This window comes from Coffea arabica, chromosome 9c (assembly GCF_036785885.1).
Source record: "Coffea arabica cultivar ET-39 chromosome 9c, Coffea Arabica ET-39 HiFi, whole genome shotgun sequence".
Classification (NCBI taxonomy): domain Eukaryota; kingdom Viridiplantae; phylum Streptophyta; class Magnoliopsida; order Gentianales; family Rubiaceae; genus Coffea; species Coffea arabica.
The window spans coordinates 39,052,033-39,065,864 of NC_092326.1; the positions used below are offsets into that span (position 1 = coordinate 39,052,033).

Here is a 13,832-nt window from a genome sequence, read left to right on the forward strand (position 1 = left end):
GACAGAGACTTGGTGAGCAGTAAAAGTGCAGCAGCAGCAGCTGAAATGAGAAAATCCCCCCTCCCAAGCCCGCCAGTCAGGTTCCATAGAGTGGGAAAGCACTCTTCAATAATAATCACTGAAGCATAATAGGACTTGGGAGTCCATTCACAGATACTAGATAAGATCTGGAGATTGCCTGATCATCCATGATCATCAGAACCTGTCCTATACTGGTATCTGCAATGAATTGACTACTTACTTCTCCTCCTTCTCCTCCCCTGCTGAAGTCAAAACTTTGTCACTGGATGGAAGATTAAGCTTTTCTTCGGTTCGATGCCCTGTTGCCGCCTCTCTCAACTCTAGTCAAAATTATTATTAGCTGTCGTTAACTGATGGAACATTTTTTTTAATATCAGAGATACTGGAATTGTGGAATCCTTGTCGATTGCTCTGCTTGCACTTTGGAATGTTGGTTTTTTGCTAGTGTCCTCAGGCAAAACAAAAACAGCCGGCCATGGGTCCATCGGCATCTACCTCTATCTCTCCCCTTCCCACTACCTCATTGGCCTTCTTCTTGTCTGCTCTTCCTGTCACACATGCCTGTCTGCTCTGTCGTCGCGGCCCCCCCTTCCAGGAATGGAAACAGTTAAACAAATAAAACCATCACTCAACACCCCATTTTGTTTGGCTATTCATTCAATACATTCAAGATCGCCATCGCAGGTCGCGGTCACATTGTGGTCTCGGTTGTTCTATATCCGTCGCGACATATCGGTTGAATATCGGATGATACGCACATTATAATACATGAAATTTTGAAAAAATTATTAAAATTAAAAAGTACCAAAAAAAGCATAGATTAAAAAAATATTCGAGTCGATTCCGAGTGGACTTGGATATATCGGCCGATATTATACATCACGGATTCAAATCAGCCAATATTGGCCGAGTCAGAGCGAGCTATTGCGGATATGATAATATCATTATATCTGCATTTTGGGGATCGGTATCTAACCGGTTCCCTCAGTTCTAGTTACGACTCGGCCGATATGTATAGCGAACTTCAACAGATTTTTTTTTTTTTTTTTTGTCAATAATTAATTGAACATTTGAACTTGTACATGGGAGTTTCACCTACCACAATGACCTCCAAACTGAGACAATAAGACATGGACTTATTAACTAATCTGTCATAATCGTTGTGGGTTCAACTTCAAATGGTTAAGGCCGTTGATTTCCACGTACTTTTCATTTCATTTTCTTGTTTAGAAGTCCATGTAGTTAGTAGCTCACTGATAAACGGTGACTGAGTAGGTGTAGTTAAGGACTTTGGCCATCATCAATGGTGGCATTCGAATCACTCCAACTCGACCTTTACTGATAATAGTAACAACAGATGATGTTGATTGCAAGATTAAAAAAAAAAAAAAGAATCTGGAAAGATAAACAGCTATTGTTTATACATTTATCAACCAGCTGGATCCAATAGTCAAAACTCATTTCTTCTTTGAGTGCGCTGTCTAGTTCCATAGCCACCTAACTCGTGGCAATGGATACTATCCAATCTCTGATCAATGATCAAAGGATACATAGTTTTGCAGGCTGAAAAGGAAAACATGATATATCAGATGCATCTCAGATTGCTCTTGTAGAATAAGTATATATATATCTTGAAGGGTTCTCAAATAAATGAACAGCACATAAGCATATGTGATTACTAGACCTATTGGAAAGTAGCTAAATTATGTATTTTATGATCATTGCCATGATTTCTGTGTTCTATGGTGGGCAAATGATCCATAGAGGAGGATGATGACACCAATGACAAAACTTAAAAGCACTCTGAATGTAGAATGGAATGCATCGATGTTTTATCATTAATATCAATCTTATTTTAGCCCCTCTAAGTTATCAGGGGAATTCTAGGAACTACAAATTTAGAAGTGGGTAAATTAGGCATTACAACAAAATAAAAGGACATGATTATATGTGTGTGTTGTTGTCAAGAGTAATTTACTGTTTAATCTTCCAATGATCATCATATTATAACATAATAAATGTGTAATCATATCAACTTTGTGATTGTCTATTCTTTTTCAAAGCCTTTTCCCTGATTTATTATTTTTTTTTGTATTTTTCATTCATCTCCTGTAAAACTAAATTAGAGATAAATGCCAATGAGATTAAGTAAACTTTTGTTTCAAAAAAAGAGAGATAATTAAAATTTTCTCAATCACAAACTATAATTTTTTAATCCTGGATTCGAGACCTTCCATTTATACTAAAAAAGTACATATATATATATATATATATATATCTTACTTTTCTGAGCCTATTTGTTGTAATTAATATACTTAGCAGCAAAGGCTTAATACGTTTTGCAATCGATAGAGGTGCTTTGTTTGTACGATATTTTGTAAAGCTAATTATTTTTTCTTCAACTAAAAAATAATTTCACAAATTTTTTGATGGATGATGAGGCGGCCATCTATGTACGGCAAAATCAGAAACTATCATCAAAGTGTGGAACTTTTATGATACTAAATAGTTTCTGCAGAAGAAGATGAAGTAATTATCTCACCATTGTTAGAAATTTTTAACATGAATGGACAGGTGGAGATGAAGAAACTGCCTTCACAAAATGAATAAAATTTCTGTTGTACAGACCACTTAGCAAAGGCGATCGATTGCATTTGATCCTTAATAAAGCCCTTGAAGAATACATAAAATGGCTTCAAGAGCCAACTTATTCTGGGAACATTAGTTAGATAACCGTGAGATCTCTGATTCGACTTTTAAATCCTTCCCTTTTTTCTTTTATTTCTTGTAAGGTTGGAGTCTTATCTTAAACTAAAATGCTATTATAAGTAATTATATCACTATGTTCTGGTTGCTTCAAAAACTCTAATAAAAACTTGTTTGGATTGCATTTTTTTAGATTTTTTATAGAAAAATTACTGTAACGATTTGATAAATGTGAGATAAAAAGGTGATTGGGAAATGTGTTCACGGAAAACGTAGCAATTTTTCTTTGAAAAATGGCTGTCCAAACAAGGATGCAACTTCATTTTTAATTGATTTATTCCTAGGGAGCTTAAATCCTCCCCCTCCCCCCCTTGTCATTTCTTTCTGTTCTTCCTTCTAAAGATTATTGCTTGGTTGTTTGTTTAGGTTGGTTTAGTACGTAACTCTTGTTTTCGAATTTCGTAGGCATTTAAGCAACAGAATCAACCGTCTAGCTAAAAAATTGGCACTTGAATTATGGGAGGCTTCCAAAAGAGGGAGCCCTCCTACAAAAATTGGGGTATGCCACTAAGTGCAGCGAGCACACGGTATTCTTTAGTAAAAGGCGAAAGAATAGTTCGCTATGTGCTCACTGCGTGGCTCCGTGACTGATTAACAGCTAAGGAGGACTTCTATATACAAAGGAAGCTGGCTCTCGTCTGCTTCCGAAAAGCGATGTGGGACTTCTTCTTCCCTCTCCTGGCACGCACCCTCCTTCGATGACTCTTAATTCCAGGTGCAGGTTCATCTGCATCTACGCCATCAAATTGTCTGTGTAACTTTGACAAACAAACAGAAAGTCTTAATGTAATTTATGCAAAACGTGAAAGTGCAACAGTTGAACATGACCTTGAGGATACCGCTGTAGTCCTGCAAGTATCCTTACTTATATAGCACAGCAGATGCATTAATTCTTTCTTGCTGTCAAGTTAAACAGCTCTAAGTTCTTCTACTCGTAATTTTTTGGGGTTTATAAGCCAGATTCTTATAAGCTCGGCCACTGCAAAATTCACAGCATAATTGATGTTTAGACTGTTGGGTTATAGCCAAATTCACAGCTCCCAAAGTATACTTGCTTTTTTTTTTTTTTCTTTCTTTCTTTCGGCTCAAAACTAGGCCGAAACTAGAGTTGCACACAAGTCAACCTGCTCGCGAGCAGCTAGATTCAAAGCTCAATGATCGAGCTTAAACTCGAGCTCGTGTTTAAGTTGATTAAGTCGAACTCGAGTCCAAATACACTCAACTCGTTAGCTCGCAAGCCAACACGATTTTATACATATATATATTTTTTATTTTTTATTTTAACAGTGAAATAACATAGATATATATTCCTAAAATTTTATTATTTATTAAAAATTTATTATTTTATTCATTTTTTAAAAATAAAATATTTTTTTTAAGCTCGAGCTCAACTCGAATTTGAGTCGAGTTTGAGCTTGAGTTTTATAGTGAGAACTCATCAAGTTCAAGTTTAATAAAATTAAGTCGAGACTCGACTCAATTAGATGGAAATTCGACTCAACTCGTTTAGCGCAACAAAAGAATTATTGTAACTAAATTCCGTCCTAAGGTCCAATAAGAATGCATGGTACTCGCTGTATATGACCAAAGAGTAATGGACAATGAGATTTGGTAGTAGATTTTTATTTTTCTTCCTAACAGCAATAACTTGCACTCATTGATTAGAGACGGAATAAGCCAAAATGGCTGAAGAAAGACATTGATACCAGATACACATTTAGCAGACTGAGCGCTAAACTACGAGCTATTGCATTATAAGATGTAGGACACCAATTATGAACCTTAATTCATGATGTAAGGAAACATATTTCTAATATGTTGCCGCCTTCAGTCTGCGAATGACTGACTATAGGAGTAGAAAACGCTTGAAAGCAAAATTTCAATTATATACCAACAGGCAACAACTAATAATGCAATGAGAAACATAAAAGTAGTTTGCTTGTTTTCCCTACTTGTAGTTGTCAAATACATATGGTATACTTGTTTTACAATTTTCATATATAAAAATTTGTTCATAAAAATCGTGGGAGAAGAATGTCTTAAAAAAAAAAAAAATTGCACATCTTCCTTTGCCCATCTACTGCCATGTATATATGACATAGCGATATGAAATTAAATTTTGGAAGTAATATACCTGAAAATAGTCACTTTTTTTTTTTCTTTTGTTGATGCTCGTTCCCTCCCGGTAAAAGCTGGAAAAAATTGCTGATGTTGTGCTTCATGTGTCTTAATAACTTGTATAGATAGGTGAATGTAAAATGATTTCTGCAAAAGTTGACTTTTTTTTTTTTGTCAATCGTCACTTTTACTATCATTATCTAAGGAGGAAACCCAACTGGGTTTAGAGGGTCGGTGAGGATTAAACCATCATCGGATCAGACGGGTGCACTACGTATCTATCTGAATTTTTTAAAAAACTACTAAATATAGCAATTGATGGGAAGTAGAGGTTACTTTGCCTCCTACTCCACCACGCCTTAAATAACTTAGTGGTGGCCACCAGCTCAGAGCCTGTGGTTGCAAAAGTTGACTTTGGGAAGGAAATGTTTATTGTTCCTTGTCTGTGTTGGAAAATATGCCAACCAAATGGAGCTAGAAAAATGTTTTTGTCATCTTGTGATCTAGAGCTTTTATGGTTTTGAAGAACGATAACTCCACTCTCAACCAGTGTTTCCAATTCTGCAATTAACAAACTGCAGAAATCCCGAACCAAGAAGAGTATCAATTGCATCTAAAGTCATACTTCTCAAGATTGAAAATTTAAGAGCCAAGGGTTTACCTAAGCTGATAATATTCTTAGAAGTCTAGAAGAAAATTGAAAATAAATTGTACGTTTGCTCAATGTATCAGTGTTGAACACTTCATAGAGGGAGGAAAGATTCTTTGCATAGTTCAGGTGAGATCAGAACCCTTATAATAGCTTCCAGATAGTTGATTTCATGTTGTCTCAGATCAAGTTCTTGCATCAATAATAAAGAAATATAAGCGTACAGAATCCTTCTTGCCCTTCGGCAGTAGTTTAGGAATGTAGTGCTTAAGCAGTCTGCGCTTCTAAGAATGAGTCCAGGTCCTCTCTAGCCTTGTGCAGGCGAACATCATCTGTAACGCAAGAAGTCGGTGAGGCTGGGTAAGATGTGGGAGAAGAAGTAGAAAATCGAACGTGACGAGCTGAATCGGGTGATTTTTTTGATGTTGTTCTTGACGAATTTTTCTTTAGAACCCCTTTTCGGTCCTTATCGAACACAAAAGCTGCTGTTACTGGGGAATCTGTATCACTAGCATTGCATCTGATCATCTCCAAAGGAAGATCGTAGAAGAGATTGGAGGCATCTTTTTGGCCCTCCGCATCGTCTAATATGGCAGATGACCTCCAGGAACCACATTCAAATTTCTCGAGCGAGACCCTCTTGGATACTAGTAATGCTAGGTTCTCCGGTCCCTGAATATGCACCATTTCTGCTGGTTCTTCCTTCCTGGCTCTAACTGGTTTTGCTCCCTTGCCAAAACCTGGCAGGAACAAGCACAGAGCTCCACATTTAAAGTTCTCATCGACAGAATCTGTCGCCTTTTCAGCGCTATAACTCTTCTTGTGCTCCAAATTGGGTTCGGCCGTATACATGTAGTTCTTGTTATTGCTTTGATGATCATGCTTCACACTGTTAGATTTTGCCACCCATTTAAGGTCAAAATCTTCAGGTGGGGCGCTTGTCCTTCCTTCACCGCATGACTTGCTTCTCCGAAGATGGCTCGCCCGCAACCTCTCGAGATTCGTAAGCGCTATAGAGTCTCGGTGGAAGAAAGGGTTGACAGAGAGAGAAGCCACTTGGTTTAGATTTTTTGATTTCTTCTTTGGCAGCATGGTGCCAAACTTTGGTGAGGAAGAGGCAGAGTTTGGCAGGCTGTAGCTTAAGAACTTTGGCTTTGTAGGCGGATGAAGGGGTGGAAGAACGGGTATCATCAACTTGGAATTCGCTGATTCTCTGAGGGAGAATGGATCAACAGAAATACGCTTCTCACTTCCCATGCTCTCTGATTCAGAAAGCAGGGAATACTGGATGTTCTTTTTAGCACATACATGAAGGTCTGCAACTGAAATGAAAGATTCATCTGCTTCTTGAGTGCCCATGATAAGTGCAGGCATGTCCACTCTTTGAAGCCGAAGTATTCACCTTTACAAAGGGTCAGAAAAACGATACTCCTCTGTTGGATTTTGGCAATTTAAGAGAAGGTGGGAAGACTGCTTGAGTTAGAACGTGTAGGGCATGTTCCTCAGATCTATTAGTCGTGATTCCCATGTTTTCTCCTGACTCCGACAAAACTAATACTACATAGTCTCCAAGACAATTACTTAATGTACAGATTGTCAAAAGAGAGAGAAAGAAAGAACATAAAAATTGCCTTTCTTGGGACAAGTCTGATGAATTTTCAAGCTAGATCAGTAAAGCAACTATAGTTTGCAAAACTGCCAGGTTTAGGTGCAGACAAGAAAAGATAAAGTCTAAACAGAATGAGACCAAAAGACAATGAAACAAATTTACATAATAAGATGCAGAGGGCAGGATAGAGACTGAAGCAAGGACAACTCAGTATACAAGCATATTAGAATGTTAACCACTAATAGTCTCGTTGACATATACAAGCTCAGATAAATCGACAACCAGTTGTGTCGTGAATACTTATGAGCTTATCTTTTGTGTCTGTGATGTGTGGAGGCTTTTATTGTCACACAGCAGAAATTTTCATTGCAAGGAATTGTAGAATAAGATCAACACTACAGAGATCCCAATTATGACTGGAAGTGCTGTGACCAAGTAAAGAGCTCCATATCCCTGCATGAGACAATGTTCTCAGTCCAAAAATCAGGGCAAACGACAAAATGCACAGAAAGATCCTGCACAAAGCACATTCTACTCTGTCCTCCAACGGAAAAAGTAAATATCCAGATAAGAATTCTCAATAATTGTTTCTGGCTTTTGTTTTTCAATTTACCTTGCATCTCAAAATAATTCAACCTTTGATTGACCTAATATTTTCCATCTGACTGTCACACGCATCTTGAAAACAAACACCCAGTTTGTCATTCTTTTGTCCCTAAGAAAACAGTTTTCCTCAAAATGAAAGCAACAACCTACTAGCTATGTTTTCAATAACCTACCAGTTTTCCTCACAGAGATATGAAGCATTGGAATGATAATCACGTAAAGTATCAACATTTTACTATCTAAAACCCAAAGCTTTTCAGCTAATGAACAACAACTATTTCAATCGGACAGAATAAGAATTTCAAATTGTAAGCTATAGAGAATAGTTTAACAGTCACCGGAGAAGATATCTTAAACTTCTGAATAATAATATTTAGAGAATCTGAGTTTCTAATTTGTCTATATTAGAAAGAAGGCATCAATTGTGCTTCAACTTCAAATACAACATCTTTTAGCTTGTACGTATAGAACTGTCAGAGCTCAAGGACTTTCAATGAGTAAGTGGCTCGCATTGGCTTTCCCAGCTCGTAACCAAAGTACATCCCTCTTCAGATTATATTGACTTGATCAGTTTCATTGAATATAATGGCATATTTGGTGCAATGTGTTTGACGCATTAAATAAAGTTATGAATATCGCCATGCACATTAGAGTTGTTTTGACACCCTTAACTAGATGGACTTGATATCTTAAAAGAACTTTGTACTCTCAAATCGACCTCCAATATGTTAACTTTGCTAAGATGAAAATTTTATTCATATAGCTTACAAAAACACCATGCCATGGATTGGAAAATTGACATATGACAGTTCTTATCCATCTTGTCCTCAAAGACCACAAAGAAGCAAAAGTTGCAAACAGAAAGTGGATCTGAATGATACAATAGAAGGGACACTGCAAAGCAATGCATCGATCATGAATTGGAAATATTCAGGGAAGCAGATCAAACCACAGCAGGAGGCACATCCACATCGTCACTGTCATCTTCATCCTCAAACTCAGCAGCAGCATCCCAGTCTACATTGAGTCGCTTAGCAGCCTCTTTTGGATCAATACCAGTGTCTGTTGCTTTTGCATAGAGAGATTTTCGTGGACTTTTCTTCCTTGGTGCTTCTTCCTATCCAAGCAGCATTTAAATTTGCTCAAAAACTATGTTCACATTATCATCACTCATTGCTGAAAAGCTTTGTGTGTCATTCTTGAAATTGAAATGATCTCATAATCCATAGCAGAAGTTGAAACAAATAGAATCGAATTTCACCATGTAAAAGCAAAGAGAATGGAAAAAGAAAAAAAAAGTAGACTAGGAGATCCACAAATTAATACTGGAGAAACTTCATCCAGTTAACTTGGAAAACAAACAGAGGAGTAACACAGAAGGTATACATGTACTTCTACAGGCTCAGCAAAAACAGAAAATGCAGATAAATCAGGTGCAACTGAAACAGTGGTTATGATTACTATTAACACAATGTAATATCAATTTTCCAGTGAATTGAGATGGAAGGTAAAACTTTCAATAAAACTTTAGTAGAATTGCAAATGACCTATATGCAAATCACTTTCACAAATTCATTTTTTATGTCTTCAAAATATTTGCCATCCTGCCTTGAGTTCCGCCACCCCACAACACAATAACTGGGTGAATTGATAAATTAGTCCTTTTCTACCAGATAAAACCTTAACATGATATAGTAAATTTAAGTACATGAAAAGGACCAGACAAAATTAAAAAATCATAACATTCTAATTCAATCACTAGCATCACAACTTTATGTTATCTATACTATGAGATAAAAGCAAGCAGCTTCAGGTTTTAGCAAATAACTTTTGAGTTTACAGGTAGAAGCAGGATTGCAAAATACCCACATTACTTAAAGTTGACGTTGAGAACAATAAAAAATACAAACTTTCATGACTAATATACCCTTTAACATTTCAAAATATACCTCCAAGTTCGGCCATGAAATCATTTCTTCTGCTAGCATCTTCAGAGCAAGACGATTTTCAGGAACTTTACCTTTATTTACCTAAAAATGTAGGAATAAATAGGATAAGGTTTCACTGCAAGGCAAATTAAACATGACCAGACATATTAAAATTGTTAAAGAAACCCAACAAACAAATCAATCCTCAGACAGAAACAATCAAAGACTCAAATTGAGAATTCCAGATACAGAAGATCATACATGTCTTTGCAGTTGAATTCCGAGCTGGCATCTAACCAAATCAATTATGGAGTCTCATTAAGGATAAAGTACCAAAGTGGTCACTGAAATATCTTAACTTTATCGATATGAATACTCGACTGTAAATTTCTGTAAAAGGCCACTCAACCTCTTGTCCATGGTAAATATCCATCCATTTCAGGTCTATTTATGCTCTCAAACTCTTTGGCTGTGGAAGAATCTAAAGGTTTCTAGTTCTACCAACTAGTGTAGACGTATCTGCTAGATAATTAACACACAGTTGATATATGAATTCAATTGAAATGAAAGATGGTATATAAACAACTTTTTATATTATAGGATAGCAGCTTCCAGAACGATTTCCAAGGCCTGAAAAAGGCTGTCAATGGGAATATACAGCACAGTATCAAGGGTGAAGAAAAGGATTTGTGTAGAGAAAACATCATAAGTTCAAGTACACAAACAAAATAGATACACCAACCCTCAAAGAAGTGAGAAAGGATAAAAAATGTGAAGTGGATAAACAGTGCAAGTAAGCAAAACTCAATACATCATGTAAACCATACCTAGGAACTGTATAAAAAAGATTTACAGCATTTTTGTTTTCTAGTGTGATAAACAAGTCTTCTTCAACCATCACAATGACTTGAGCAAAAGAACTTCAATTAATCTTATGCTTCCATTTGCTAAACTAGAATTACTGTCATTTGCTTAGCCACCCTGATCAATGTCAAAATGACCTTCTACATAACTTCAAGGAATGCTAATTAGTTACCTATATCCAAGATACATATTGCCCTTTGTAGCATGTGACAATTTGTCACTTTTGGTATTCTCTTCATGTTTTCAGAGCTACTTCAAGCATCTTATTTACCATATATGTCCTCTTAGTTGCAAGACTAATAACCTAAACCACTATGATCACTAAGAGGCAAAAATTTTCATTCGCTAATGCAATCCATAAATACGTGTGAGGATGAAAACCCAAATGGAGACAGTAAAAATGATAACTTTATACAATTTACTATCACTCCTTTACTCGTCTTTGATGAAATAGTTCTCGTATTTTCCTTGATAATGAATTTTGGTGCTCTCAGTTGCTGGCAGAAAGACAAGATTCTTATTCTTGTCTTTTAAACAAGCATGCTGAACATATAAGCATTTTCAGGAAGTTCATAACATATCCCTAAAACGAGATAAGAGATTATCTGCTTTGTTCAAAGATCTTTCCATTTGGTAAACTGGAAGTTACTGTCATTTGCTTAGCCACCCTGATCAATGTCAAAATGACCTTTCATATAACTTCAAGGAATGCTAATTAGTTACCTATATGCAAGATATATATTGCTGGTTGTCAAGACATCCATACCCTTGATCTCTACTCTTATCTACTCAGAGTATAAAGATAACGTTCTTGACCTCTAAACAATATTCTTAGCATTTGCTTTTTCCATGTTTAGATGTTAAATGGTTAATGTTCCAAGAATTAAGCATGCCTGAATTTCATTGGTTAATTAGCTATTTTAGGTCAATTCCAGCATAGTCTCTGTCAAAGAAAACTAATCTTATTATAGTTAAATTCACATAATCATGGAGCTTCCGATATTGAGTTATTCTATAGACAAAACTAATACTACCAATAAAAGACATGTTTCTGTAGTCACAGAGAGTTTGAACTCACTTCTTCTAAAGCATCAGCCAAGTCATCCCTTGTTGGAGCATTTTCATCATCAATGCCAAGCAGCCGTCTCCTCTCAGCATCCCTGGGGTCTTCAATCATTACAGTTAACTTTATCTGCAGGTACATAAAGAGTTAATTGCTAAAGAAGCTGCAATAGAAGCACAAATTCAGCCATTGCCGCAGCAGAACAGAACTAGAAGAACAATTATTCAGAGGATGGAGAAACAGTGATAAATGATTCAAATAACAAATGATGCCAAATGACACACTGGGTCAAATTCAGCAGTTGATTTCCGTGCTACTTTTTACAAATATGAAATTCAAGTGAAGCTAGAAAGCAAAAGAGGTGAGAAAATTAAGATCCACAAATGCCAAACAATTACAATAATAATAATACTAATAACATCTGTATTTTGTGACCCAAAAACAAAGGCAAATCATGAATGCTGTTTCCCCTCATTCCCATAACACGGCCAACTCTTGATACAAAGCCCAGGAACAGCAGTCCCAGGGAAAACATCAGAGCTCAAGGAACCAAGAAAAATGGGTGGAAACAACCTGAATTAACTTGTACAAGAAGCTAGTAGGCAAAAGAATCCAGGATGCTGAACTAGTACGAACTTCCTGCTATGCCAGTAGGTCAATGAACGGGACAGGTCCCACCAAGAAAGGGGTAATGCTGAGCAAGTAAGAACTCGGCCCCTGATCTACTATTCTAAAAGCACGTTCAGATGCGTTTTCAAGCTTTCCTTTTGCCTTTTAAATTTTCCAAGCATTAGTATTTTGATTTCCACCCAGATGTGATTTGAATTCAGTCCTCCCACTATACTAACTGTTTTGGTCTCTGTCATCTAATTCATGAACAAACACAAAATTCAGGTTCCAATCTTCAAATTGCAGAATACAAAAGTACCACCCAAGCCTGATTAACAAGTTCCATTAACTTCATATTTCACTAAAAGAACAAAATATCAACATGTTTTGTGCAAATGCTTGCAAAAGTATACATTGCAATTTCATACTATAAACCAGAAAGAACAGAAAATTTCCAAAACAAAAGATAAAGCGAACCTCATTAAAGGTCATATCCCTGTTTTTCCCGAGAAGCTCCAAAACCTACATAATTTCCAAGAAAACAAAATCAAAAGGCGTTACCACAAGCCTACTGTATCCATTCAATAGAACACAAAGATAGACTAAAAAACCACTAGGACACTTTAACAAAAACCCCAAAACAAAAGCAAACAATTACAGAAGTAATATGCGGGTTTTGTAAAGATCACTGACCCTTTTGATTTGAGAGACGTATTCAAGGTCTTCAGGGTCTGGCTCATCAGTTTCTTGTTTTGCAGTGGAAGTAGAAATGCCAGACGACGTCGCACTAACTTCAGTGTCTTCAGCATTACTAACACACACAACCCACCCTCCTCCATTGCTTCTTCTAGTTCTGATACTTCTTCTCCTCCACTTCCCATCATAATCACAGTCGCAGTGGTGGTCTGTCCTCAAGAAAGGTGAAAGCCTCCGGTCTTTACACAATGAAACACTAGAAAGTCTGTCAGGAAAGGAAGGACTTTTTGATGCAAAGAGTGATAACGATGATGATGACGAAACAACTGAGGTTTGGACAACTTGTGAAGCCATCACATTTCTGAGTGTAATTGCACCAGAATTCATATTCCTAGTATCATTCAGCTTGAAATTGCAAATGGGATTTCTTCAAGGCAGCTGCTACGCTAGTCGGAGCATACGTAGTATTACTGAAACTCTGGAAATTTTTTTGGTGGCTGCTAAAAGAGATTGAGCTGAGTCGGGACTCGGGAGAAAAGCAATGGTGGGTTGTGTTGTGGGCGCCGTGCTGCCAACTCACACCTCTGAGTAAAACTCAAAACGCAGCCGTTGGGTTTTGTTTTCTACTTTCTTCCTTTTTCCTTTTTTTTTTAAATATTTTTGCTAACAGTGTTGGATGGCATTTAAGAAGCAAGGAGAAGATGGTGGAATTACTACGCAACGGATCCTCTGTACCACACCCTATCTCACACCCTATCCCACATCTCCTAAACTTGCCAAGTGTCCTTTTATTAACCCAATCCTGAAATAACCCAACTCGAATCATGTTTAATTAATTAACCGATTAATCGGGTTGAGAAACTTAATCTCTATAACCAGATGCAATTAAAATAAAAACCCAAA

At 36.7% G+C, this 13,832-nt stretch overlaps 2 protein-coding genes and 1 non-coding gene across 3 annotated transcripts; all 3 read right to left on the reverse strand.

Moving 5' to 3' along the window:
• Positions 1-3,248: 3,248 nt before the first annotated feature.
• LOC113709150 (U5 spliceosomal RNA) lies at positions 3,249-3,368 on the reverse strand. The gene has a single exon (XR_003452573.1). It is a non-coding gene; the product is annotated as a U5 spliceosomal RNA (small nuclear RNA).
• A 2,453-nt stretch (positions 3,369-5,821) lies between these two features.
• LOC113709087 (uncharacterized) lies at positions 5,822-6,928 on the reverse strand. The gene has a single exon (XM_027231828.1). It carries the CDS (start codon positions 6,926-6,928, stop codon positions 5,822-5,824), a length of 1,107 nt encoding a protein of 368 aa, XP_027087629.1.
• A 422-nt stretch (positions 6,929-7,350) lies between these two features.
• LOC113709089 (ycf3-interacting protein 1, chloroplastic) lies at positions 7,351-13,514 on the reverse strand. The gene is made up of 6 exons (XM_027231829.2): positions 12,927-13,514; positions 12,711-12,755; positions 11,640-11,753; positions 9,719-9,799; positions 8,719-8,886; positions 7,351-7,616 (listed from the first exon to the last, which is right to left on the reverse strand). Exons 1-6 carry the CDS (start codon positions 13,314-13,316, stop codon positions 7,527-7,529), a joined length of 888 nt encoding a protein of 295 aa, XP_027087630.1. The 5' UTR covers positions 13,317-13,514; the 3' UTR covers positions 7,351-7,526.
• Between the last annotated feature and the right edge of the window lie 318 nt (positions 13,515-13,832).